Genomic DNA, 22,802 nt, shown 5'->3' with positions numbered 1-22,802 from the left:
CTAGTGTGGGGGTGTGCTTTGATTCTTGCCAAGCTATTAATAATGGACAAGGATCTGATAACTCGTTTGGGGTGAGATGTGAAAACTTAGAGTGGGAAAGAAATTATATAAAAGAAAGGAAGTATTTATTTCACAAAGTGCACATATCAAGTGTAATACCTGTTGCCTTTACTCCAAGCTATGATTATTGGTATACTACTACGGTCCCAAATGAGAGAAGTATAGGTCCAAAGGAAGTGAATATTAGTATCGGTAGTACCAGGACTGATTGCACTCAAGGAAAATGTAACCCAATGTGTATACATATAAATCAGTCATTAGAAAAAGGAATTCAATATAAGGACTTTGGAATAGGAATAGATGGAACCGGAAAAGACCCGTGGGGGTGGCTAGTATTAAAAATAGAAACAACTAAAATAAAACCAATACGCAAGAGTATCTTTTGGTCATATTATCAGGAATTCGAAAAATTAGAATTACCTGAATTTCCTAAGAAAACAGTGAATATGTTTGTACAATTGGCTGAAGAAATTGCAAAAACTCTAACAGTAAGAAATTGTTTTGTTTGTGGAGGAACAAATATGGGAGAACAATGGCCATGGGAGGCTCAAGAATTAAAACATGACATTGTGGTGGAAATGTGGAAAAATAAAACTCTCAAGTTCATAAAAGGAAAAGAGGGAACATGGGCATTAACCACAAATTTAGTAGGGAAAGTATGTTATGAGAGACAAAGAAAGAATAGAAAAGTCGCAGTAGGGGACATGATTTGCTTGGCTGTATGGAACAATGACAGTTGGTGGGGAGGAAGTGGAATATCAAAGAAAGAGACATTAAGTGAAATAACTGAGATGGCTTATTTAAAAGATCCTGAAAACGACACCCTGGACTGGGTAGCCCCGGAAGGTATGTATTGGATATGTGGAAAATATGCCTATGGGTATCTACCCAAGGGGTGGTATGGATCTTGTATCTTAGGAATAATAAAGCCAAGTTTTTTCCTCCTTCCCATCGAACAAAAACAATCGCTGGGACTAACTGTATATGATGATTTATCAGATAAAGTCCGAAAGAAAAGAGCCATACAACCAAGCAATATGAAAATTGGAACCTGGAAAGATGATGATTGGACTCCAGAGAAGATCATCAACTATTATGGACCAGCTACATGGGCGGAAGATGGCACTTTAGGTGCCAGAGAGCCCATCTATATTCTAAATAGGGTAATTAGGCTACAAGCAGTGCTTGAAATAATTACAAATGACACTGTAAGTACTCTAACGCATTTAGCTAAGGAAAGTGTAAAGTCTCGAACTTACATTATGCAGAATCGGTTAGCCTTAGACTACTTATTAGCTCAAGAAGGAGGTGTGTGTGGAAAATTTAATCTGAGCAATTGCTGCATTGAAGTAGATGAAAGTGGTATGGTAGTAAAGGAAATTACAGACAAAATGATAAAATTAGCTCATGTCCCAGTCCAAACCTGGAAGGGGTTGACCTTAGATGGGGTAAATAATTGGTTTGGAGGGTGGTTTGCAAATTGGAAAGAACTAGCAAAATTTGCAATACTAGGATTCTTGGCTATTATGTTTTTACCATGTTTGATTCCTCTCATACAAATACTAATAAGACGAACAATGAAAAGTATGACCTTAATAACATCTTCAGTTGAAAATGGGAAAAAAGAAACAATGTTAATAGTGAAGGTAGAAAAACAAGGGTTGGGGAAAGAAGATTCAGAATACAATAACTTGCTTCCACACAAATTAGGAAATGATGAATTCCTAAAAGTATAAAAGAATAATTCAGGTAGAAGAGAAAAAGGGTGGAATTAAAGGAAAAAAAAGGTTATTCTTTTATAAATGGTACCAAATGTAACATCAAATGTAACACCAATGAATTGTATCAAATGTAACACTAAGATCTATTTCCTGCTTAGACAGAGAATTCACACATGGTAATCAACAAAGCTCCTTTGAAATGTTAAAGAGGATACTCACCTCAAGAAGGTGAATAAAACAAGATAGTATAGTGATGGATGAAAGGAAGTTGTTACAATGAGTCTTTTGGAAGTAAAGGTTCAAAGAAGATCTTTTTGACTTCAAAGACTGACTTAAGTTTCTTAAAACGGGGGGGGGGGGACATGTATCGAGAAAAGAAAGTATAAATACTTGCTTTGAAACTTGCTCAGCGCGCTCTTCGAACCCAATCCAACTTGGGAAGGGTCTAAGAGGCCACGTTTGCAAACGTCTTTTCTTTTTTTATTAATTTTCTTTATTATTTTCAATTTCTTTTCAATAAATCTTTGTTTTTGTTAACCAGACTTGTCTTTGAGTTGTGAGTATCAAATTTTGGGTTTTTAAATCTCACACCATTGAAGATCCAACTCCTCCCCCACATCCTTAAGTTTTCTCCCATCGGCTCAGGCGTTTTAAATCTGCTTTCAAATCAAGCTTTCACCCCAGAACAGAGTAATCTGGTTCAGAAACAGCAACGGAAACAAAAACGCCTTTCCAAAGAGTAAAGAGATGGAGAAAGTACCGGGTCTTTAAATCTTTGGCCCTCCCCTCAAATGGCGGCGCCCTAAACGGCGCCATCTAAAATCTGCCTTATTCCAAAATGGCTACCGATTTTAGAGGGGGTGCCTTATTTTGAGAGCCTCCCTTTTCTTGCCCACACCCAAAATGTTCGGCCTTATTGACTTCAACACTCCGTTGACTCGAACCAAGAGAGCGGTTATAATGTTTTTCTTGCAACGCAATGTCTAGTTTCATTTTTTCGCCCCGTTTTGACCGTTGAGTCGGAACTGACGAGGTTGATCCTGTTAATAATAATAAAAACAGAGGCCTCTGGAGCCGAACGAGGCGCTGCCGGTGAGGCAGTGACGTCACCGAAGCGTGGACCCTTTAAAAAAAATGGAGGAAATTCGGGACAAGATAAGATATATTTTTCAATAACCTTTTGGTAGACGGGAAATCAGTTTCGAGGGGATAGTGGGAAATGGAACTAAATTGAAACGGGTTCTTTAAAGGCTTTACTAGGTTTCAAAACCGCCCATTCTCTCTCTAAAGACACGCCTCCTGAACCCCCAAGCACCAAAACCAACCCGCCCTTCCCGACCGGGCTCTTCGGCGCCACATACAGGCCTTGACTACAGATTTGCCCACCACTTTCGCCCTAAGTAATGATGGCGATTCTTGAGCCGCCACCGGAGTAAAAAAACAGGAAGCCATTGGCTGCTGCAAGGAAGCAAGGCGGGCCGCTATTGGACGGGCTGGATCTGGAGCAAGATCCGACCGGGCCGGGCCGTGAAGGTGATAAGAAAAGAAGGGCTGAGGGAGGAGGAAAAGCTGGTAAGCGGAGAAAGTGTGTGTGTGGGGGGTCGTGTTTCTCCCACCCCCGTCGTCGTCTATTTCGCGACGTGACTGCTGTCTCTTCCCTGCGGAGGATGGAGGTGAGATTCCCCCGCGGAGCATGGGGGGGGGGGGAGGGGCGCTCGACGGGTCTGCCTGGCGGATGCCGGGGCGCCCCCGGGAAGAGTCGTTGTGGGAACCGAAGGCAGCGCTCCTGCCGTTAACGTTGGCAGCTGGGCATCTTCGGCTCGTTCCCTTGGCGACCGTCAGCGCGGGAGCGGCTGCGCGGCTTCTTCTATGTAGGGCGAAGAAGTGGGGGGGGGCTGCGCGCGCGCGTGTGGTCTTTGTGTGTGTGTGTGTGTGTCTGTCTGTCTCTGATATCAACTTGGGTCGGAAGGTACCCCAAAGCTGCAAAACGACCTTCGGCTTTGCGTGAGCCCTAGCCCGGTGTTTTTCAAACTTGGGCGGACGTCACACTCGCAACAGAGCCAGGCGGGCTGGAGAATTCTGGGAATGGAAATCCCCGCCCTCCCGTTTTTAAAAGTTCGAAACGCCTTTTCTGCGGGATCGCTTCCACGCTGCGCTTGAGGGAGTGCCTATATGGCGCCCGAGGTTAAAGCTGCTTCGAGCCCTAGCCCCTGGGGCAGGGGATAGGCAACCTTGGCTCTTTTACGACTCGTGGACTTCAACTCCCAGAATTCCTGAGCCAGCATGGCTCAGCTTGGAAACCTCTGCTTTTCCTCTCAGCATGGCTGGCTCAGGAATTCTGGGAGTTGAAGTCCACGAGTCGTAAAAGAGCCAAGTTTGCCTACCTCTGCCCCTGGGGGGGGGGGGAGTGTTATGCCCTCTGCTGCTTCCCTCCGCTTGCTTAATAAGGAAGAAGGCTGGAAAAACGGATGCCAAGAGTCACACAAACACAAGAGGGACTGCCAGTAAGGGATTCTGGGTGTGTTTTCCCAGCCAAGTGATGCAGAAAGTTAAGATTTGGGGGGGGGGAGTACCCTTAGAGGAAGAATGGGATGGGAGAGATGTTGGAATAATAGTTGCTTCCTTGCTAAGTGGAGGCTCTCTAGCAAAAACAGGATGGACATTTCCTAAAATTATCATCTTGGCAAAACTGGCACTCTTCTTGGCCTCTAATTTCAGACTGGCAAGACTCACTGATGTGAGTTATCTTGATTTAGATAAGATAATATAATCTTTATTGTCATTTTGTACTGTGGGCACAATGGCGCACATCAAAAATGAAATTTAGTTGCCCGCTATCAGAGTGAGACACATACATGACACCCCCCCCAAAAAAAAACATACTACACACAACATATGTATAGACCCACACCCCTACATATACATAACAACAAAATATTAAATACTGTCCAAATTTCTGTCCTGTCCCATGATTTGGCCTTTGTTGTTTCTCTCCCCCCCCACACACACACTGACAACATTTAACTTTTGTGATATTTGCAAAACCCCCTCTTTATCAATAATGAGGAGCAACCTTAAGAAAAACAGGGAAAATCATGTAAGGGGGAAAAAAGTCTGTTCTTAAGTATTTTATTAAGTAAACCCCCAGCGTAGGAAAGTGTGTGAAAGCTTTTCACTTCACAGGAATTTGTCATCTGTCAGCTTGGTGGGAAAAGGCTGATGCAAAAGAAAAATCGCTTTTTCCGGCATCTTGCTTGGAAGTCTAAGGAACCTGAAAGCTAATGTACTATTTTGTGGTTTTTTGAATGGTGGTGGTAAAATTGACAATTTTGGATGACTCAAATTGACTTGTACATGTTAGCCTATCATGAGTATTGCTGTTGTTAAAAGATGTGGAGTGATGGTGGTGGTGGGGGTATGAGTTCTGTCCTGGTAAGTACAGTGCCAGTATCCCATTATATAAGGCAGTAAGTATGATGTAGTAGCTAAGGCAACAGACCAGAAGCCACCGGGCTAGAATCCTGGAGATTGTGAGTTCAAGTCCCATTCAGGCACAAAGTCAGCCGGATAATTTTGGGCCAATCACTCAGCCCTAGAAAGTGGACAATGCCAAACCACTTCCAAATATCTTGACAAAAACACTGCTGAGACTAGTCCAACAGTCACCAAGAGTCAAATACACACACACACACACACACACACACACACACACTGTATAGAGGAACATTCTGGCATGCTGGGAAAGCTTCCCAGCACTATCTGAATTTAACTTTGCCTTATTCTGGAAAACTGCTGTGGGAGGAAGAATGGGTCTCAGCAGCATACTAATTAGATGATTGCTAATGATTCATAATTAGCTTCTCGGAGGCATAATCCCACTTCCTCACTTACCTCCGTGTATTGTGTAGCACCATTTTTTTCTCAACCGTGGCAACTCCTAAGATGTGTGGGTTCCAATTCCTACGAATTCTGAGAGTTGAAGACCACACATCTAAAAGTTACCAAGGTAGAGAACCCTGGTTTAGAAGAATAATTTATTTAAAATAGCAGATCTTTCAAACATGAGAGCAGGGTTTGCCATCGTTCTTAGGAAGGCAGGCCCCACCACACACACTTGATCTGCTGTCAAAAAACATGAAGTAAGTCACTTCCATTGAAGTGTAGCTTATTTTTATTTTCTTAGTAAAAATGAATTCCTTCTCTTGTTTTTTTTAGGATACTCAGATCGGTTAATAGTTTATGAGAATAGAAACTGGTTAGGTTAGGTCTTTTAAATAAATGCATTTTGATTCCAAGATGATTAAAAATGATTTTTTTTTTAAAAAAAAATTAAACGATTAAAATTCCAAATTGAAGAAGCTGGGGGAATCTTCGGAGAAGGGCAGGATATAAATGTAATAAAAATAAAAATAAATAAATAAATAACAGACCTATTAACTATGGATGCATAACAGTTTGATTGTTTCTCAACACTGGCAAATTTGGCAACTTTGAGAGGTGTGGACTGCAATTTGCAGAATTCTGGGAATTGAAGCCCACAAATCTTAAAGCTGCCAAGATTGAAAAACAGTTTTAATTACTTCCACTGAATATCCTTCTTTAAAGAGGCTCTGTTATGTTGGTTGGGTGCCTTATGAACATGTCTTTAGTTAGTAGTGTATTTTGGGCTATTTCAAATTCCTCAGCATTTTGACGCTACCAAACTTATTTAACGTGATCACTTTTTATCAGTCTTTTCCTTTTTAAAAAAAAAGGCTTCTGTGATTGTTTTATATTTCCTTGAGAAATACTTACAGTAGTTCACTACAACAAAATGAGTAGAATTCCTTTGGGGCATACCAAGCCTCAAATTTGCTATCTTTTAGCCATACAAAATCCATCTTTTTAAAAAAAAAAAATAATGTTGCATTTCCCAGCCATTTACTCTGCCATTGTTCTTACCTTGATTTGGGGATATTTTTAAATGAAGTATAGTTTTTCTCATTGCCAATTATTTCAAAACGCAGAGGAAAAGCCTTATGTGTATGTATGTATGTATGTATGTATGTATGTATGTATATATATATGTATGTGTGTGTGTGTGTGTGTGTGTGTGAAATAAGTAAACATGTATTCATTTGGTTTCTCTCCTAACTCACTCTACAGAGAGGTGAGAAGTGAGGTTCTGGTGGAAAAATGGAGGGGCTTCCCAATCCCTGACACCCCCCCCCAAAAAAGGCGTCGGGTCTGAATCCAGCCATGGAATGCACCCTTCTTGAAGGAACCTTTGTTGGAGATCCTTTGCCATTATCCACTTTTGAGAGGATAGCCAGGCGGCGGAAAGTCATATTCAGGTGAGAGATTGCCACGTCTTTTGTGCAGGAATTCGAAGTGGGAAGAAAGGGAGGAGGAGGAGGAGGAGGAGGAGGAGGAGGAGGAGGAATCAGGCTGTCCTTTTGAGACTTTCTCTCTGTATCCTTTTGCAGGCCTGGATCTGAGGAGGAGAGAACCCCTGTACGTCTTCTGGAGCCTCCGGAGAGAGGCAGAAGAACTTCACCCGCCTTATGTGAGGATGAAAGGTGGTCACCCAAGAAGAGGCAGCGGCTCCAACAAGGCCCCCCGCTCACGGCGGCAGAGGGCAGGGGTGCTTGCGATGGGATGGGAGAGACCCTGTGGCACGTGGCGTCTCCCATGGAGAAGGAAGAGCGAAAGGTGTTGGCTGTTGATCTGGAAGACTTTTCCACAGCCCAAGTGCCTGTAAGGATGCTGTAAAACCCCCGAGTGAATGTTAAGGGGGTTTCTGGGATCGGCTGCCAGGTTGAATGGATGATGTACCTCCCAGGCTTTGCATAGGAAGATGGCAGTTTCCCTCATTACTAGCTGGGACTGGGTGTTCTGTGGTGATAAGCTGGTGCTCATTGAATACAAATGAAATGCGTGAATCGAAACATGATACAGCCACCTGGAATCATCTAGGCGTGAGTCGGGCAGCTATATAAATTTGCTTAATAAATAAAGAATAAAAACCCCAACTTTAAAAATGTCATTTTTACAGATGTCACTTCCCATACCAGATGACCCAGAAAGCTGTCTGGGATTGTTTCAGGCTTGAGGCTTTCTTATTAAGCAGAGACCTTTTGATTCATCCAAGTTGTTTTATGTTTAGAATTCTTTTCAAATCTACAAGTTTATTTTTCCTGTTTCTAACCATTTGCGGGATGACGATGATATAACCTGACATGCGTTTTTTTGGGTTGAATTATTAACGTCTTTAGTACTGACCTATGATGGTGGGGCAGAATGCGACAGGAAAAAGGACACTTCTTACAATCTTGTCTCTCCAAAGCTCTTCACAAACCTTCTGTTCTGAAATTGGGACACTTGCACAGAACAGATGGGTAGATTTCGCGGCCTAAATGTCTCTCCCCAGCCTAGATGGTCTCAGAGTGCAGGAAATTGTTCAAGTGCCATGTTTTGTATAACCAAATCAGGGGAGTCAATCGTATGATCTGTGGTTCTGCCCGGCACAGCAGGCAAGAGACTAGTTTTATCTTTTTTACCCAAGGGGAGAATTTCTCTTTTGAAGCAAACGCACGACTGGCTTGTGGGACGAGGGAAAGAGGCTTCTTAACCGATGTTCAGAAAGTTGCTTGAAAGTTGGACTCTCTCTCCTTCCGTTCAGGAGATTCCACAAAGATGCTCCCTTTCAGAAAGGCCTGCCTTGTTTCCTTCCTCAAAACCCCTCCAGCTGACATGGGAGAATGAGGCCAAAGTTTCCTGGTCAGGAAACGGACAGGATAGCGCTGTGTGCAGGTGAGCCAAGGAGCCAGGAGGCAAAAGGTTGACAAGTGTGGTTTGTGGATATCGGCAGCTACCTGTCTTGTCTTGCTTCCCCCAGATCGCTTCTCCCTAAGGTAGGTTGCCAGCCCTGCCAAGGACCTCCGGAGCAGTTGGCTCACACAGTTGGCTGGCCGTTGAGGGACCAAAGACTCTGCCCCCCTCGCTGCCATGATTCGGAGCGCCTGCAAGCCAAGAGGCAGCGCCTGCAGAACGGAGTCCCTATAATAAACGGGAGAGAGGAAACAGGGGCCAGCCCAGGAGAGGAGGCTCATCGGCCGATCCCTGCTTTGGAGGACTCTCAGTTGAACCAAGCCCAGGTGAGTTTACTGCGGGGAAATCACCTTGGGGAACGCGACACGGGGGCAAACCTTTCACCTGGTGGGGGTCAGGGAAAGGTGGCCACCTTTTGGTTCAGACCTTTTCTCTCGCCGGCAGGATACCAGCACTGGCAAGGAGCTGCTGAGGAACTTTCCACCCCCTTGCAGGTGAGCATTTCCACTTTAGGGTAGAGGAATGACTAAACCGTCCTCCTCCCTTCACCAGGATTACGGTTGTGCGGCCAAACAGATCTCGAGAGTTGCCTTCCTTCACGGGCTGCCCTCCAGGTGTGTTAGCCTTCCAGGTACCGCGATTGCCAAACATCCTCCAGAGTGGGAGTCTTAGGCTGTTCCGGCACATCATTAGACTGAAGAGCGAAAATGATTGCCCATCGCTTCACACTCTTTCTGCTCTTCTTCAGGAGTGATCAGCGAGAATTGCCTCGTCAGTCGTCAAGCTTAGGAAAGTCGGTGCCTTCAGATCTACGTGACCAGGAGCACTGCACAGGTTGGTGGAGCTCTGTACTAAAAAAAAGGTCACCTGGCAGCGCGCACAGTACACGTTACACCTAAATACCGATAGCAAAAGCGATCGCCCTTCCTGTGGCCAAGGGCTGCATGGCCAACACACCAAAGTATTTGGCAATATTTCTTAACCGTGGCGACTTAAAACGTGTGGACTCCAATTCCCAGAATTCCCCAGCCCGCCATGGTTAAGAAATACTAATGTAAGGGGAAAAGGAATTCTTTTCTATCTTGATCGGTGATGAGAATGCCTCCTCTTCACTTTATTTATTAGTCTTGAGATACTAGCTAGCATAAGAGACAAATGTTGAGGATGAAAATGAAGGCGAACTACTATGCCCTTGTAACTATTTAGCAATATTGCTATGCAGCAGAGAGAGCGAGCAAGAAAAGGGGAACAGTGTTTGAACATCTCGTGTAAATGGCCCTCAAGATACTTCTGCTTTTCCTCTACGACCCGCTTCCTGTGCAACAACTTTTTCTTTCCCCTTCCATCAGGTCCGCCCTCTCAAGCATCCAGCCTTACCTCGGCTTTGACTCTCTTGCGTCCGTCTTTGGTCCCTCGCTTCAGGCCTTGGGGCCTGGCCCCAGTCTTCCAAAGCATGCGTTCGAAACTTGAAGCCTTTGCCGACATCTTCTTCAGCCCGTCCAAACCATCCCTGCCGCCTGCTGAGGCGTCTCCGTCCCTGTCCCCGCGTCCTCCAGCAAGTGTGGACGAAGCGGCCGCAACTCCGCCAGCCACCCCTCTTCGCCCAGGAGTCAAGATCGAGGTGAAAATTGCCATTTCTGAGCCGCGTCCCCGCAAGAGGAACTCTTGCCGCGAGGAGGAGAAGGAAGAAGCGAACCGCCTGGTGGTGAGCGGGAGACCCCCCATCCACCAGTGGCGCTTGAGCCAAGGAGAGCCAGCTTTGCAGCCCCGCCTTGGACGTAGCTACTCCTGCCCTGATTTTCCTAGAGCCCGCTCTTGGCAAAATGTCTCTTTGGTGCTTTCTCCCTTGCCACAGCTGCGGCAACGCCGACACACGGTTTGCAGTCTGGAAGTATCCCGAGAACTGGACCGTCCCACGTTGCCCTGCCTGCGTAAGGAAGTGTACCCCTTCAGCACTCCCCCTGCCCGCCTCTTGACAAGACCCTTGGTCCACACTGCCCACTGTGATCCGTCCTCCTGCTCTTCCCTCGCGCCATCCTGCTGTCACGAACCTGACCCAGCGCATTCCAGGTAAAAGCTTTTCCTTCCCTGTTCCCCAAAGATGTATGTTACCCCCCTCAAGGAACCTAAGCTCCACCCCAAGAAAGCGAGAGTAATCCTGAAGGCAGAGGCATAACGCTTCACCTCCCGGCTGCTGGTTGAAAGGAAGGGCAAGAAGGGAACAGGATCCTTGATCCCTCCCCGTGGAAAGGCTGGATCTTTTATAGCAGCGATCCCCAACCTTTCCGGCTTTGTGGACCGGCAGGGTTGGGGAGGGAGAGGGAATGGTTAACATGCGAGCAGCAGGCGAGCACACGGGGTGGGGGGCTCCATTTGCGTGAGTGATGGGCACACACCCATGCTGCTTGCACAAATGGAGCTGCTCGCATGCTGCTTCCGTGGCCCGGTTCCAAACGGGCCAGGGCCTGGTAGTGGGCTGGGGGTTGGGGACCCGTTTTGCAGCATCTTTCTTATGTTGAGAGATTTGGGGTGACTTATTCTTGGACTCCATTCCCAGCCAGCGTGACCTGGACTAAAGGAGGTGCACAGGTAATCTTTGACTTAACCACAATTCATTTAGTGAGCGAAGTTACAACAGTGTTGGGAAAAGTGTCTTATGACCATTTTTCACGCTCGCACCGAGTTCATTATCCCCGTGGTCACACGATCCAAATTCAGACGCTTGGCAGCTGGTTCATAATTTATGACGGTCGCAGTGTCCCCGGGGGGGTGTCACGTGATGCCCCTTTTGCAACATTCCGACAAGCAAAGTCAACGTGGCAGCCAGATGCAGTTAGAAGCCGGGCGACTAACTTAACGACTGCAATGATGCACTTCACAAATGTGGCAAGGGAGGTCGCAAAATGGGGCAAAACTCATTTATCGACTGTCTCACTTAGCCACAGACATTTTGGGCTCAGTTGTGGTCGTAAGTCGAGGACGACCTGCAGTCCCAAGAATACGTTGGAGGCCATTGCTTCTTTTTATGATTTTGAGCAAGAGGATTGGAAAGCTGTTCTTTAAGATCAAGGTTACACCAGGCCGGGATCCCCTGAGGTCCATTTGTCCCTAAGACTAAGGCATAGTTGCATTTCCGATTCTTGACTAGCTCTGGAATCTGCATAGGAGACTCATTACTTCTTTCGCTTTCTTCCTTGCTCCACCTCTCTTACAACTAACTCCCACGAAGGGCTGCATATGTAATGGGTCCTCCTGTTCAGCCAGCTTGCTTTCTTTTCCTTATAAGAAGTGTTGGACTACACAGCTCCTGGTTGTCCATGCGGAGGATGAGGGTTTTTGTAATTGTAACACAGCTGGAAACTGAGGAGGAGGAGGAAAAAAGACTCATTTGAATTCTTTTCCTGTCCTCCTCTGAACCGAATGAGCAGGTTTCTCCGACGGGGAGAACATCTGGACTGTTTTTGACCTGTACATGATGGGTTTCTTTTGTCTTTTCAGGAATCCCTCCCTCTCCCCAGATGGTGGGCAAAGGGTGCCCGCCGTTGGGCCAGGCGTGGTTGCATCACAGCGGTTGATGCTTTCAGAAGATGAGATGAAGGTCAGTCACCGTTTGAGGTGGGGCCTAACAGAGGAAGCGCTGTGCAGTGAGGGGTTGGGGGGTGGCTTAAGATGCGCTCTCTGTCTCTCTCTCGGGATTGGCTGGGTCCCGTCACGCCCATTCTTATCCCCACTTTAATTTCCCTAAAACCCGCAGGGATCCCAAGAGAACACTGTAGGGAAAGTGTCCTGCATAAAAATCCGCAAGACGCCAGCCAAGCACCAGGCCAGTCTCACCCCCATGGGCCTTCCCCGTCCAGCCAGGTGAGACCATGCCCTAAACAAAGTGGGAGAACGGGCCCCAAATGAAAATGCTTCTGCAGAAAGACGGGGGTGAGCTTCAAAAGAACCCAATGGCGGCCTGCGAACCTAGGATCCAGATTCTCCCTGAGCCCAACCCCGGGGGGGGGGCAGGGGGGAGCAGCATGTAAGCAGAAAGGGCTGGGCCTTGCCCCAGAGTTAAAGTTCTGCTGCTGGGTCGTTTGCTTTTCAATTGCATTGAAACAGATCTAGGACTTGCACCTTCTGGTGGTGGATCAGAGTCCACCTTTTTTTTTTTTGAACGCTGAAGAACATTTATTTATTTATTTAATTAAATTTCTATACCGCCCTATTCCCGAAGGACTTTTAAGAACAGGACTTAAAAGAGAAGGGAGTCCTGGAACCTCGCCTCGGAGATATTTTTCAAAGATGCTCTGGACAGTATGGCCCAGTGGGCAGTCCTGACAAGATCGAATGGAATGGCAGGCTAAGCAACTTGTCTGAAAATTGAGCAGACTGTAACTTTATACCCTGTGAGAAAATGTTTTTTTCTGCAGAACAATTCTCCTATCTCACAGATATCTTTCCCTACTGGCCAAGTTATCCCTAGGTCACAGGTCTGCAACCTGCGGCTCCGGAGCCGCATGCGGCTCTTTCAGCCGTCTCCTGCAGCTCCCAGTCCTCTGCCATGTGCAGTCCCCCCCCCAAAAAAAAGTGGGACTAAAAAAGTTCAACCAATTCAAATATGCAGGGTAGGTGCATATCTCGCCTTGGCTCCACTCTTCAGTCAAACCCTGTTCTGCGCCTGCGCGCATGTACGCTCATGTGCACACATTTTTTGCGGCTCCCAGTTTTTCCTTTTGTGAGGGAACCGGTTCCGAGTGGCTCTTTCACTGTTTCAGGTTGCTGACCCCTGCCCTAGGTAATATGTTCTCTTTCTCTGCTTTCTCAGGCTGAACAAGAAGGAGTTCAGTCTGGAGGAGATTTACACGAACAAGAACTATCACACACCCACCGAGAAGAGGTGAGAAGGCTGGCTAATGGCTTGTATGGTCCCTGGTCCAGGTTGCCCAGGCTGATACATGGTGGAGTCACAAGGTGGTGGAACCTGACCATCTATACACTCTGGTTTAATGGATCAACAGCTTTGTGGGGGGAAAAATATGAGTTCTGCAAACCGTAGTTAAGCACAGCACAATACAACATCTGTGTTCAAACTAGGACTCACAGTAGCCAAGTAGAGTCAACACACTTGAAAAAAGAAATGCTTTGGCAGTTTCTAACCAAAGATTGGCTGGGAAGGTCGAGAGAAATGATTTGAAGGGCACTCCGTGGAAGAAAGCTGACATGTATAAAAGTACCGGATTGTTTCATGGTAGAAGACAATTGCTTTGGAGGAGCAGTGTTGAAAGAACACTAGTGAAGTATCAGCTACGTGTTGCTTTAGCACGGAGTTTCTCCACCTCGGCAATTTTAAGATGCGTGGACTTTTAACTCCCAGAAATCCCCCAGGCCAGCATGAGTGAAGCCCACACTTCTTTCATTCCAGAATGCCAGCTGGGGAAATTCTGGGAGTCGAAAGCCACACATTTAAAGTTGCTGAAGTTGAGACTTCCGGTTTGCGTCACAGTGGAACAGGATGTAGGAAGGCAGGGCTCTGCCTTCCGCGCCCGATTTCGCCCTGTTGGGGCCCCTAAAAAGGGCCTAAAATCGCCCCAAAGAGGCAATGAAGAAGAGGGGTGCCTTGTTGATCACGGAGAGAAATCGAGGGAGAAAGAACTGGGAGTTGTTTAAGGAATATAAATAGGTGGAATTCCCCCCGCCCCCAAAATACCCTACCTAAATTGTCTCCCTTGTGCCAAGCAATTTTTACAAAAATAGAAAGAAAATTCCTGGGCAATCCAATTGCCCTGGCTTGGAAAGTGACTTGGCAAAGAAAGAAAGCGACAGATTTAAAAAACAGAAGATTTGACCTTTTAGGGGGGAGATTGTATGTTTAAATACTTCTTTGAATGATTAAAAGAACGAAAGACTTTTAGATATAATTGGAGTGTTATAATGAAAGATATGATTTAGAATTAAGATAGCATTTCCCCCCCTTTTTTGATATGGGAAATATGAAGAGGAGGATTGATTTGGATAAAACTTTCAGCTACAGAAATGTACTTAATATTGAAATCATAACTGATAAAGATATTTCAAATACTGATGGGAAATTGAACTTTAAGAGGAGCATGAAAAACAGGATATTGCTCAATGAACTGATATTGATTTAGGAATTGATATTATTACTTGTATGATATTAGTAAAACCTGACGAAGATGCTTATATCTAACTCTGTATACATTAACAGTACCAAAAATTGTAATGGTGTAATGAAGGGAAAATGGAAAAAATAATGGAGAAGAAAGGAGGATCAGGGAAAAAATACTATTGTGTAGTATTGAACAGATTTATATTTGAACCCAGACAACATGTTGTTTACTAAGCTCCAAAGACTGTAATTTTAAAAAATTAATGAAACTTTTACAAAAAAAAAGTTGCTGAGGTTGAGAAACACTGCGTTAGCATTTGCTCCCTGTTGTGGAAGCAACATGCACGTTATGTTAATTGCATTGGACTCTAATGCACCAGTGAACCACACTTAGCTAGCTGATGGACCACGGAGGACTTATGGAATTCCACACTGAATAACTATGCCAGCCTAGGCTCATCTCACGCTTCCCATTTACTGCCGTCATGCAGAATTTCTGGGCTATTTTCTATAGGAGGGTTTCTCAATCTGTGGTCCGCAGACCCCTGAAAGGCTGTGATGTTGTCACAGGGGGTCTGCGAAGGCGTGAAGAAATGTTATGATTTAAATCTTGTTAAGTCTTGCTGGTCCGTGGCCACAAAAGGTATTGAAAGGGGGGGGGGGTCCACGGTGAAGAAAAAGTTGAGAACCACTGCACCATAGTAAATGTTGTCCCTTTTAGAATCTTCTCATCCATGGGGTGGGTCAAGCAGTTCTTTTAACAAACGAGCAGTGAATACTTTGCGATAGAGGTGTTTTTAAGTTTTTCCTTGTCTTCACATTTTATCCCCCTTCCCTTTTCTTTCGCTCTTGATCTTGTGTGCACCCACTGAGAAGATTGCCAAAATTGTCTGATGACATCGCACTTCCATGCCTTACATCCAGAATGTGGTCTGCACTTAACGATTGTGTGAACATTGGCATCTCTCTCTCTCTCTCACTCATATACACTCACACACACACACCCCGTGCTGCTAAAGATTGGGAGCAGTTTTACAGTTCCTGTGTGACAGCTACCAGCCTAAGCTGGTCTCGCTATTGGGAACCTCAGAGACGGTTTTTCCCTTTTTAAATTTGGTGTCCCATCTCCTCCTCTTTCTCCTTGCAGGTCATTTGAGACCATATTTGAGGTACCCCTGGAACGCAACGGAGCCCTTGTCTTCACCAGCCAACGCAAGCTGAAGAGGGCAATGGAGTTCAGGGAGGTGGGCCTTCCCCGTAAGCAACGCAAACCCCGCCTCCGGAAAGGACGGAGGGCAAAGGGGAGACGGGCCCAGCCCCCGTCCGCTGAACTGGAGGAGATGCTACAGCAAAAACTGGCTGAACTGGATGCCCTGTTTGAGGAGGAAGTGTATTGAGCCAAGTCTACAGAAAAGTATCTATAGGAGTCCTTTCCTTCCCACCTTCCCCAAAGCACTTATCCCTCAAACTACTCATAAATTGTCTAATTTTTTTCCCCCAAGCACCAAAGTCACCCCAAGCACTCCAATCTTTTTCCCTGGTTCTCTTTATTCTCTCTATCATCCCTACCTATTGATCGTCAGTGACAGGTGTTTCATCATCCGGGGATCCTATGTTTGCCTTCCCAACCACAGATAAATGTTCTTATGAACATGGGGCTGGATGCCACGCAGCACCCTCCCTCAGCTAACTGCCTCCTGGCCTGATGTTTTTTTCCTTTGGCTCACCAGTCTGAAGAAGAAAATGTTGGTGGGCTCCAGAATTGGTGGCGTCCATTCCTCGCATCCTGCTTCCAACGCACAGTCAAGACTTTCAGGGCCTGAGTTAGGAAGAGGATGTGGATCATCTGATCAAGATTTAGCACAGCAAGGGACGCATCCAACGACGAGGAGATCAAGTTACCCCTGTTCTGTGGTTGCCATTTTGATTCAACCAGAAAACCCATCGATTGCAAAGGAATGGCAGGCGAGAAAGAGCAAAACCAGGCTTGTAACCGAGGTAGGGGGGGAAAACAAAATAATGGAAGGGAAGATGCGTCAAAAAGCTCAGAAAGGAGATGTCTCAGAAAGGATTGCTAAAACATAAATGGCTGTGAATCCTGCTTCAATATTCCAAGTTTGAATGGACTTCCTGGGGTTGTGTTCTGTTAGGCATGGTGGGGTGGGGGAGTTGTTTGCATTTTTGTATTAATCTATATTTCTAATAAACTTTTATGCTTGGAAGGAAAAAAATAGTGGGTTTTTTTTCCCAATTATTCTTTTTTTCCGATCTTGTTTATGAGGGTAGCAAAAATAGCTCATGGGAAATGTCTATGGCAGACATGTCAAACACAAGGCCAGGGGGCCAGATCCGGCCCGCGAAGTGGTTTTATGCGGCCCGCGAAGCCATCCTGGAAACAGTGAGGGAACGGCCCCCACTGCTTTGGCCCTGGCCCAGAGACCCTCCTCCTGCCAGAGACCCTCAGATCTGTCCCACTCCTGCCCAGGCCCCCATAGGCACCCTTGATGCGAACGATGTAGAGCTGGTCACGCCCACCCAGTAGGCCGTATGCACTCTGGCCACGCCCACCCAGTAGGCCACACCCACCCAGCCCCCTGAGGGCAACCATAATGCTGATGCGGCCCTCAATGAAATTGAGTTTGACACCCCTGGTCTATGGAGATTCTCAATCATCCAGGCCATGGTTGTCTCAAAGGTGTTTTTTCAAAAGGCAACTGGACAATGGTGTTTTTTTTCCCTTGAAGAAGAAGTAGTTTTGCTTTTCATCCAAGAAGCTTCATCAGTTCTGTCTGGCCGGTGGTGGTGGTGGTGGTGAATGAAAAGATTAGTTCCGACAAGATGCGGTGTTTGTGTGGATGGATGGAAAGATTATATTTTTTTTGCAGTCATCTGGTCATTACTACTCTCTCTGAAAGCTGTCGAGGTTACTTGGAGGTCACCTGAACCAGAGTGGAAATGGGTGTGTAATCTTGGAACTGCTGAAAGGATTGCGTTGCTAGACAAGGGAAACAGTGTAATATCCTTCCCCACCCACCCCCAAACATCCTGTCAGATCAACCATCCAGCCAGAACTGATGAAGCTTCTTGGGTGAGAAGCAAAACTTCTTCCTCAAGGGAAAAAAACAGTACGGTTGCCTTTTGAAAAGGCACCTTTGAGACAGCTCATAGGTAAGTTTCAAGGCCGGTGCTCCGTCCAGATCTAGCAAACGGAAGATGCAGCAATGGATCTGCTTCATTTGACGCCACAGGGCCAAGTTTCTTGTGATTGACTTTCCCTGAAGCATTCGTTTCAAGACACAGATAGTAAAAACTAACTAGTACTCTTAATCTCTTTCTTTCGTGGTTGGTGCCGCAGCCTTCAACTAGTAGCAAGAGACTTTTTTATTATTTCGGTTGGGAGAAAAAAATCTTGCCCTAAATACATTTGGTTGTCTTCCCTGTTGCTCTGTGCTTCTATTTACTATCAAAATATATTTCTAGAATAAATTATGCAACAGACTTGTATAGCACCCTATCATCTGTGCCAGGGGTCTTCAAACTTGGCCCTTTTATGACTTGGGGACTTCAACTCCCAGCTGGCTGAGGAATTCTAGGAGTTGAAATCCACAAGTCATAAAAGAGCCAAGTTTGAAGACCCCTGCTGCTCTATGCCGAGGGTCCCCAACCTGTGGGCAGCAGTCCACTACCGGGCCTGGAGCCTTTCAGAACTGGGCTGTGGAAGTGGTGGACGAGCATGGGCACGCATCCCCATTTGTGCAAGCAGCAGGCAAGCATGTACACGCACCCGCTGCTCACGCAAAAGGAGCCGTGCACATGCACTTTCCCGCCACGCACACGGAACCATCCCCTTTCCCCCGCCCTTCCCCACCGGTCCGCAAAGCCAAAAAGGTTGGGGAACTGCTCCATGCCACTTGCAGTAACAGAAAAACAGGGAACCTGTTGGCAGGTGATCATATTTCCCCAAATTTAAGAATGTTTCCTTTTGGATGCCCCCAGTTTGAAGGCATGTGTGTCTGTGATTTCATTGCACATGCCTGGATCCAGCTTCATTCCAATGGAAGGAAGTCAGGGGCCTCTGTTAGAGGCAGAAATGGCTTCTCCATTCTCTCCAAAAACGAGAGTTACAGGTGTCTCCATAATTGTGGGCTCTTTTATCTATAGAAGATAATCTCCCCCACTAACAGTACTTGTGTTGCTCTTTAGAATTAGATCAGTGTTTCTCAACCTCAGCAACATCAAGCGGTGTGGTTTCAAACTCAAGTTTCAATTTTTTTCACCGTGGGATATGTTGGTATTTGGGGAACCTATTTTTCCTTGCATCTACACAAGAAGCCACATGCTCCAAAAGCATAACAGAGCAACTTCTCCTGCCTAACAGTTAGTAAAAATGATATTTTCTTCACATTTTTCATTCTTCCGTTATTCGAAACGTATTTTACGTGGCTGTGGCTGAATGGTTCAAGCCTTGGTTTCATCAGTTCAAAGGACAAAACTATTTCAGCTTTTTTTTTTATTTTGCATACCTTCAATCGGGGTTTATTAAACTCTGTTCTGTGAAACTTTAGGGTTATGGAATGACTTGAAGTTCCATGAGTGGTTATTGTCATTAAAAAAATGTTACTCAAATGCAAATGCTTTCTTGATCAGGGATTTATTTTTTTTTTTTGAAAAACTAACAGTTTCCTCAACCTGAGAAGTTTGAAAATTTCTGTTCCTGATGTCACTTGTTCTGAGAAGGTTTTCTTCTGACAATTGTTCTACACAGATGGTTGAATAAGAATTGTAGATTTCACCTACCAAAATTCTGGGAGTTAAAGTCTGCGTATGTTGTGAAGGCTGAGAAATAGGGCAACAAGCAACACCAAACAGCCGACCTGTGGATATTCTTCCAGTGTCAGCTACAGGGGCTCATTTGCAGTGATTACTATTGTGTAGATCTGATCATTTCTATCAGAGGGATGGGGTTGGAGATTGGTTTATATATTCCAAATTGTTCTGTACCAGCCTCCTACCGGCCCTGCAGAAAAGGCAGGGACAACCCCTTTTACAAGAAGGCAAGAGGCTGGAATTACGCCTGCCAAATTTATTGCTACAAAAACCAACGGAACAAGACAAACCAAGAAACAGGAGCTTTAAGAAACAGGAACTATCCAAGCGGTTGCCTTCAGCAAACCAGCCCTCCCACACATTCCCCTTATATAGAGTTCAGGGCGTGGCTTCTCTCTGCCTCCTTTCGAGGAGCCCCATTGCCTTCCTCTGTCTACTCCTAACCGACTGCCTCCTGCGTCGGGCGTCCTTGAACAGGGCCAGCTGTGGGTCATCTTCATCCACGCTGTCAGGCTCACACAGCTGGGTCTCCGTGGTGACCAAGTGGGAGGGGCCTGGCTGAGGGCTCTCATCAGCAAGATCTTCAACCCCTTCAGCAAGGTCTTCAACACCCCCCCCGTCCTCCTCCTCTGAGTCGTCCGACTCAACTGCCGAACCCACAGGCTGACCCTGAATCACAACACAAATCTTGCCCTTCAGTTCAGTTATTCCATACAATTTTGATTTCTTAACAATGTTGCTCACAGTTAAAATTGCTAGCAGGAATTACTGAGTTTTGTAGCCTTCCCCTGCCTTCTAAGTTTAAATTACATTAGCTTTGTTTTCAGTCTTAACAGCTATTTGTTGAAAATAGCCCGAACAATCACAATCTGAGAGGTGAAAAGAATGGTAGTATTTGTGAAAATTGTCCTCACGTGACTAACTGTATAGTCAATCGCTTTTGGGGCTTTATTTACAACTTGGTAAGCACTGTTAACAAACAAGAGAAAAAGGAAAAAAAATAACACTTAATCAGCTGGAGGGATGTCCAGATTTCTGCAGAACTACATTCACTGTTTCCTTATTTAACAATAAGTCTTTATTGATTAGCCCTTGGGCCATCACAAAGGTTATGTCAGTTTCTGTACACTTACGGATTAAAGGTGCTTAAATGTTTGCATGCAACTGGGACTAAGGACAGGACATCTGTTGCTAAATTCTGTTTAAGAACTTTTCTGAAGATGCTAACAGCACAGCTAGAGAAATCTCTGCATATACTGCCTCGCACACATTAGCTGGAAGTAAGGTCACTCCACACCAATAAACTGCTGAGAGGTCCTTGGTGCTGAGCTTGCTTGTTTTCCTTGCAGACGTTTCATTACCCTATCTAGGTAACATTATCAGTGCTACCGGTAGTAAGGAGTGCTGTTTGCTGTCAGTTTATATTCTGGTGTCTTACCTGTCTGGGTGGGTGGGGCGGTCTTAGGGATTCTTTGATTGTGCTGTTTACTGTTGGCTCTTTGGCAGTTTCTTGATTGGGGTATTGCTTACTTGATTGTTGGTGTGATGTTGACCTTGGAGTTAATGCTGATCTGAGTGCCGATTACACCTGGAGAGGTGCTGGAGTCTTTTTTGGCCTGGTTGATTTGTCTTTTTTTGCATAATCTATAGATGTTTTTTTTTATTTTTTTATTTTAATTCCATTTATATCCCGCCCTTCTCCGAAGACTCAGGGCCGCTTACAAGCTTAGCAGTAGCCTTCATTCTATGTATATGCCTGCTTATTAGGGCTTTCACACACACCCCCAAGCGGCATTATTACAAAGTCAGCTTAATTGCCCCCAACAATCTGGGTCCTCATTTTACCTACCTCGGAAGGATGGAAGGCTGAGTCAACCTTGAGCCTGGTGGGATGCGAACCTGCACTAATTGCAGGCAGCTGGTGTTACTTAAGGAGGCATTAGCCCACCGCTCCACCAAGGCTGTTGTTAATGTCTACTGTGAAATAATAATAAACTACTGCTGCTGTGAAAAAATTACACTGTATGAAATATTGTGCCCAATTTAGTAAGTTTGGGTAAGCTTGCTTTGAGGTCTCAGTTTTAGCTTACAGGTGCCAGAATGAGGAGCAACCTCAGCACGTTTTAAGAAGGGTGGACTGCATCTCCCAGAAGCCCCCCAGCGAGCTGGGGCATTCTGGGAGTTGTAGTCCACCCACCTTCCAAGAAGCCAAGCTTGAAAAACACTGCTCTAAGGCAGTGTTTTTCAACCACTGTTCCGCGGCACACTAGTGTGCCGCGAGATGTTGCCTGGTGTGCCGCGGGAAAAATTGAAAAGTAATTATAAAATACTTTCTTTGTGTTTATTTGATTCCTATTCAAGAGAATTACTTTATATATAGTCAATATAGGCACAGAGTTAAATTTTTTAACATTTTCTAATGGTGGAGTGCCTCGTGATTTTTTTCATGAAACAAGTGTGCCTTTGCCCAAAAAAGGTTGAAAAACACTGCTCTAAGGCACCACAGCCAAGCATGAGTTAAATGGGTCAGCTCCTGATGTTCTTCTCCTCTACTTAAGAATTGCCCAGAATCGTTCCTTTGTTGCAGGGGTCTTCAAACATGGCCCTTTTATGACTTGTGGACTTCAACTCCCAGAATTCCTCAGCCAGCAAAGCTGGCTGAGGAATTCTGGGAGTTGAAGTCCACAAGTCATAAAAGGGCCAAGTTTGAGGACCCCTGCCTTGTTGGAATATGGTATCACATGACCACTTTATGACGTCAGCGGCCTTTTTGTCATCAGCCGGCTGCCACTCCGCGAGGCGTCAACGGGCCTTCCCCCGTCAACGAGGCGTGATCCCACTTGAGGCGGCTATGACGTCATCGCGCGCGCGAGATTGCGGAGAGGAAACTCGACTTCCTCGCCTTACGTTCGCCGCCGTAAGGCTGTGACGTCAGACAACCCCCCCTCCCTCCCTCCCCGCACAGGACGGAAGTGACTCCGCGCGGGGGGGTGTGGCGTTGAGGCGTTGAGGGAACGACGTCCCTCCTCCGCTCTCCGAAACGGGAGTCTTAATAGGAGGAACTATCCTTCGGCTCTCTTCCGGCGGAGGGATTTTGCAGCAGCTTCCATCCAGTCGGGAGGCGGAAGGATATGACGCTGTGGGCGGAGTTGCGTGCCGTGCGCAGAGAGGAAGGAGATCCGGCAGAGACAGCTAGGGAGTCGGGGGGCAGCAGCTGAGACGAAGCGAGGGGAGGAAGAAAAAAAAAAGGGCGACGGGACGTCCCCGCCCCC

The 22,802-nt window shown here is 46.0% G+C and overlaps 1 protein-coding gene across 6 annotated transcripts; it reads left to right on the top strand.

Moving 5' to 3' along the window:
- Positions 1–3,210: 3,210 nt before the first annotated feature.
- Positions 3,211–16,928, top strand: LOC308676554 (proline-rich protein 14-like). Of its 6 annotated transcripts, none has more exons than XM_081342409.1 (13): positions 3,211–3,454; positions 6,927–7,114; positions 7,247–7,517; positions 8,443–8,573; positions 8,659–8,917; positions 9,036–9,085; positions 9,340–9,425; positions 9,941–10,661; positions 12,090–12,189; positions 12,346–12,452; positions 13,402–13,473; positions 15,851–16,117; positions 16,434–16,928. In XM_081342409.1, exons 2-12 carry the CDS (start codon positions 7,020–7,022, stop codon positions 16,098–16,100), a joined length of 2,142 nt encoding a protein of 713 aa, XP_081198535.1. In that variant the 5' UTR covers positions 3,211–3,454; positions 6,927–7,019; the 3' UTR covers positions 16,101–16,117; positions 16,434–16,928. The 6 variants fall into 6 exon arrangements, with proteins under 6 accessions (XP_081198535.1, XP_081198534.1, XP_081198538.1 ...); XM_081342410.1 differs by having other exon boundaries at positions 3,213–3,454; positions 9,941–10,296; positions 10,447–10,661; positions 15,851–16,928; XM_081342411.1 differs by having other exon boundaries at positions 3,214–3,454; positions 9,941–10,212; positions 10,447–10,661; positions 15,851–16,928.
- The last annotated feature ends 5,874 nt before the right edge of the window (positions 16,929–22,802 follow it).

The sequence above is a fragment of the Vipera berus genome, assembly GCF_964194415.1.
Source record: "Vipera berus genome assembly, chromosome: W".
NCBI lineage: Eukaryota > Metazoa > Chordata > Lepidosauria > Squamata > Viperidae > Vipera > Vipera berus.
The sequence above is the reverse complement of the archived record's forward strand: the minus strand, read 5'-3'. Positions and strand labels throughout refer to the sequence as shown.

What these genes read in the sequence shown, in the direction of transcription:
- LOC308676554 (XM_081342408.1), top strand. Translation starts at nt 7,020, where the DNA reads ATGGAATGCACCCTTCTTGAAGGAACCTTTGTTGGAGATCCTTTGCCA. An exon ending in TTTCAGAAGATGAGATGAAG is followed by an intron (nt 12,190 to 12,345) that starts GTCAGTCACCGT and finishes TAAAACCCGCAG; the next exon opens with GGATCCCAAGAGAACACTGT. An exon ending in GGCCTTCCCCGTCCAGCCAG is followed by an intron (nt 12,453 to 13,401) that starts GTGAGACCATGC and finishes CTGCTTTCTCAG; the next exon opens with GCTGAACAAGAAGGAGTTCA.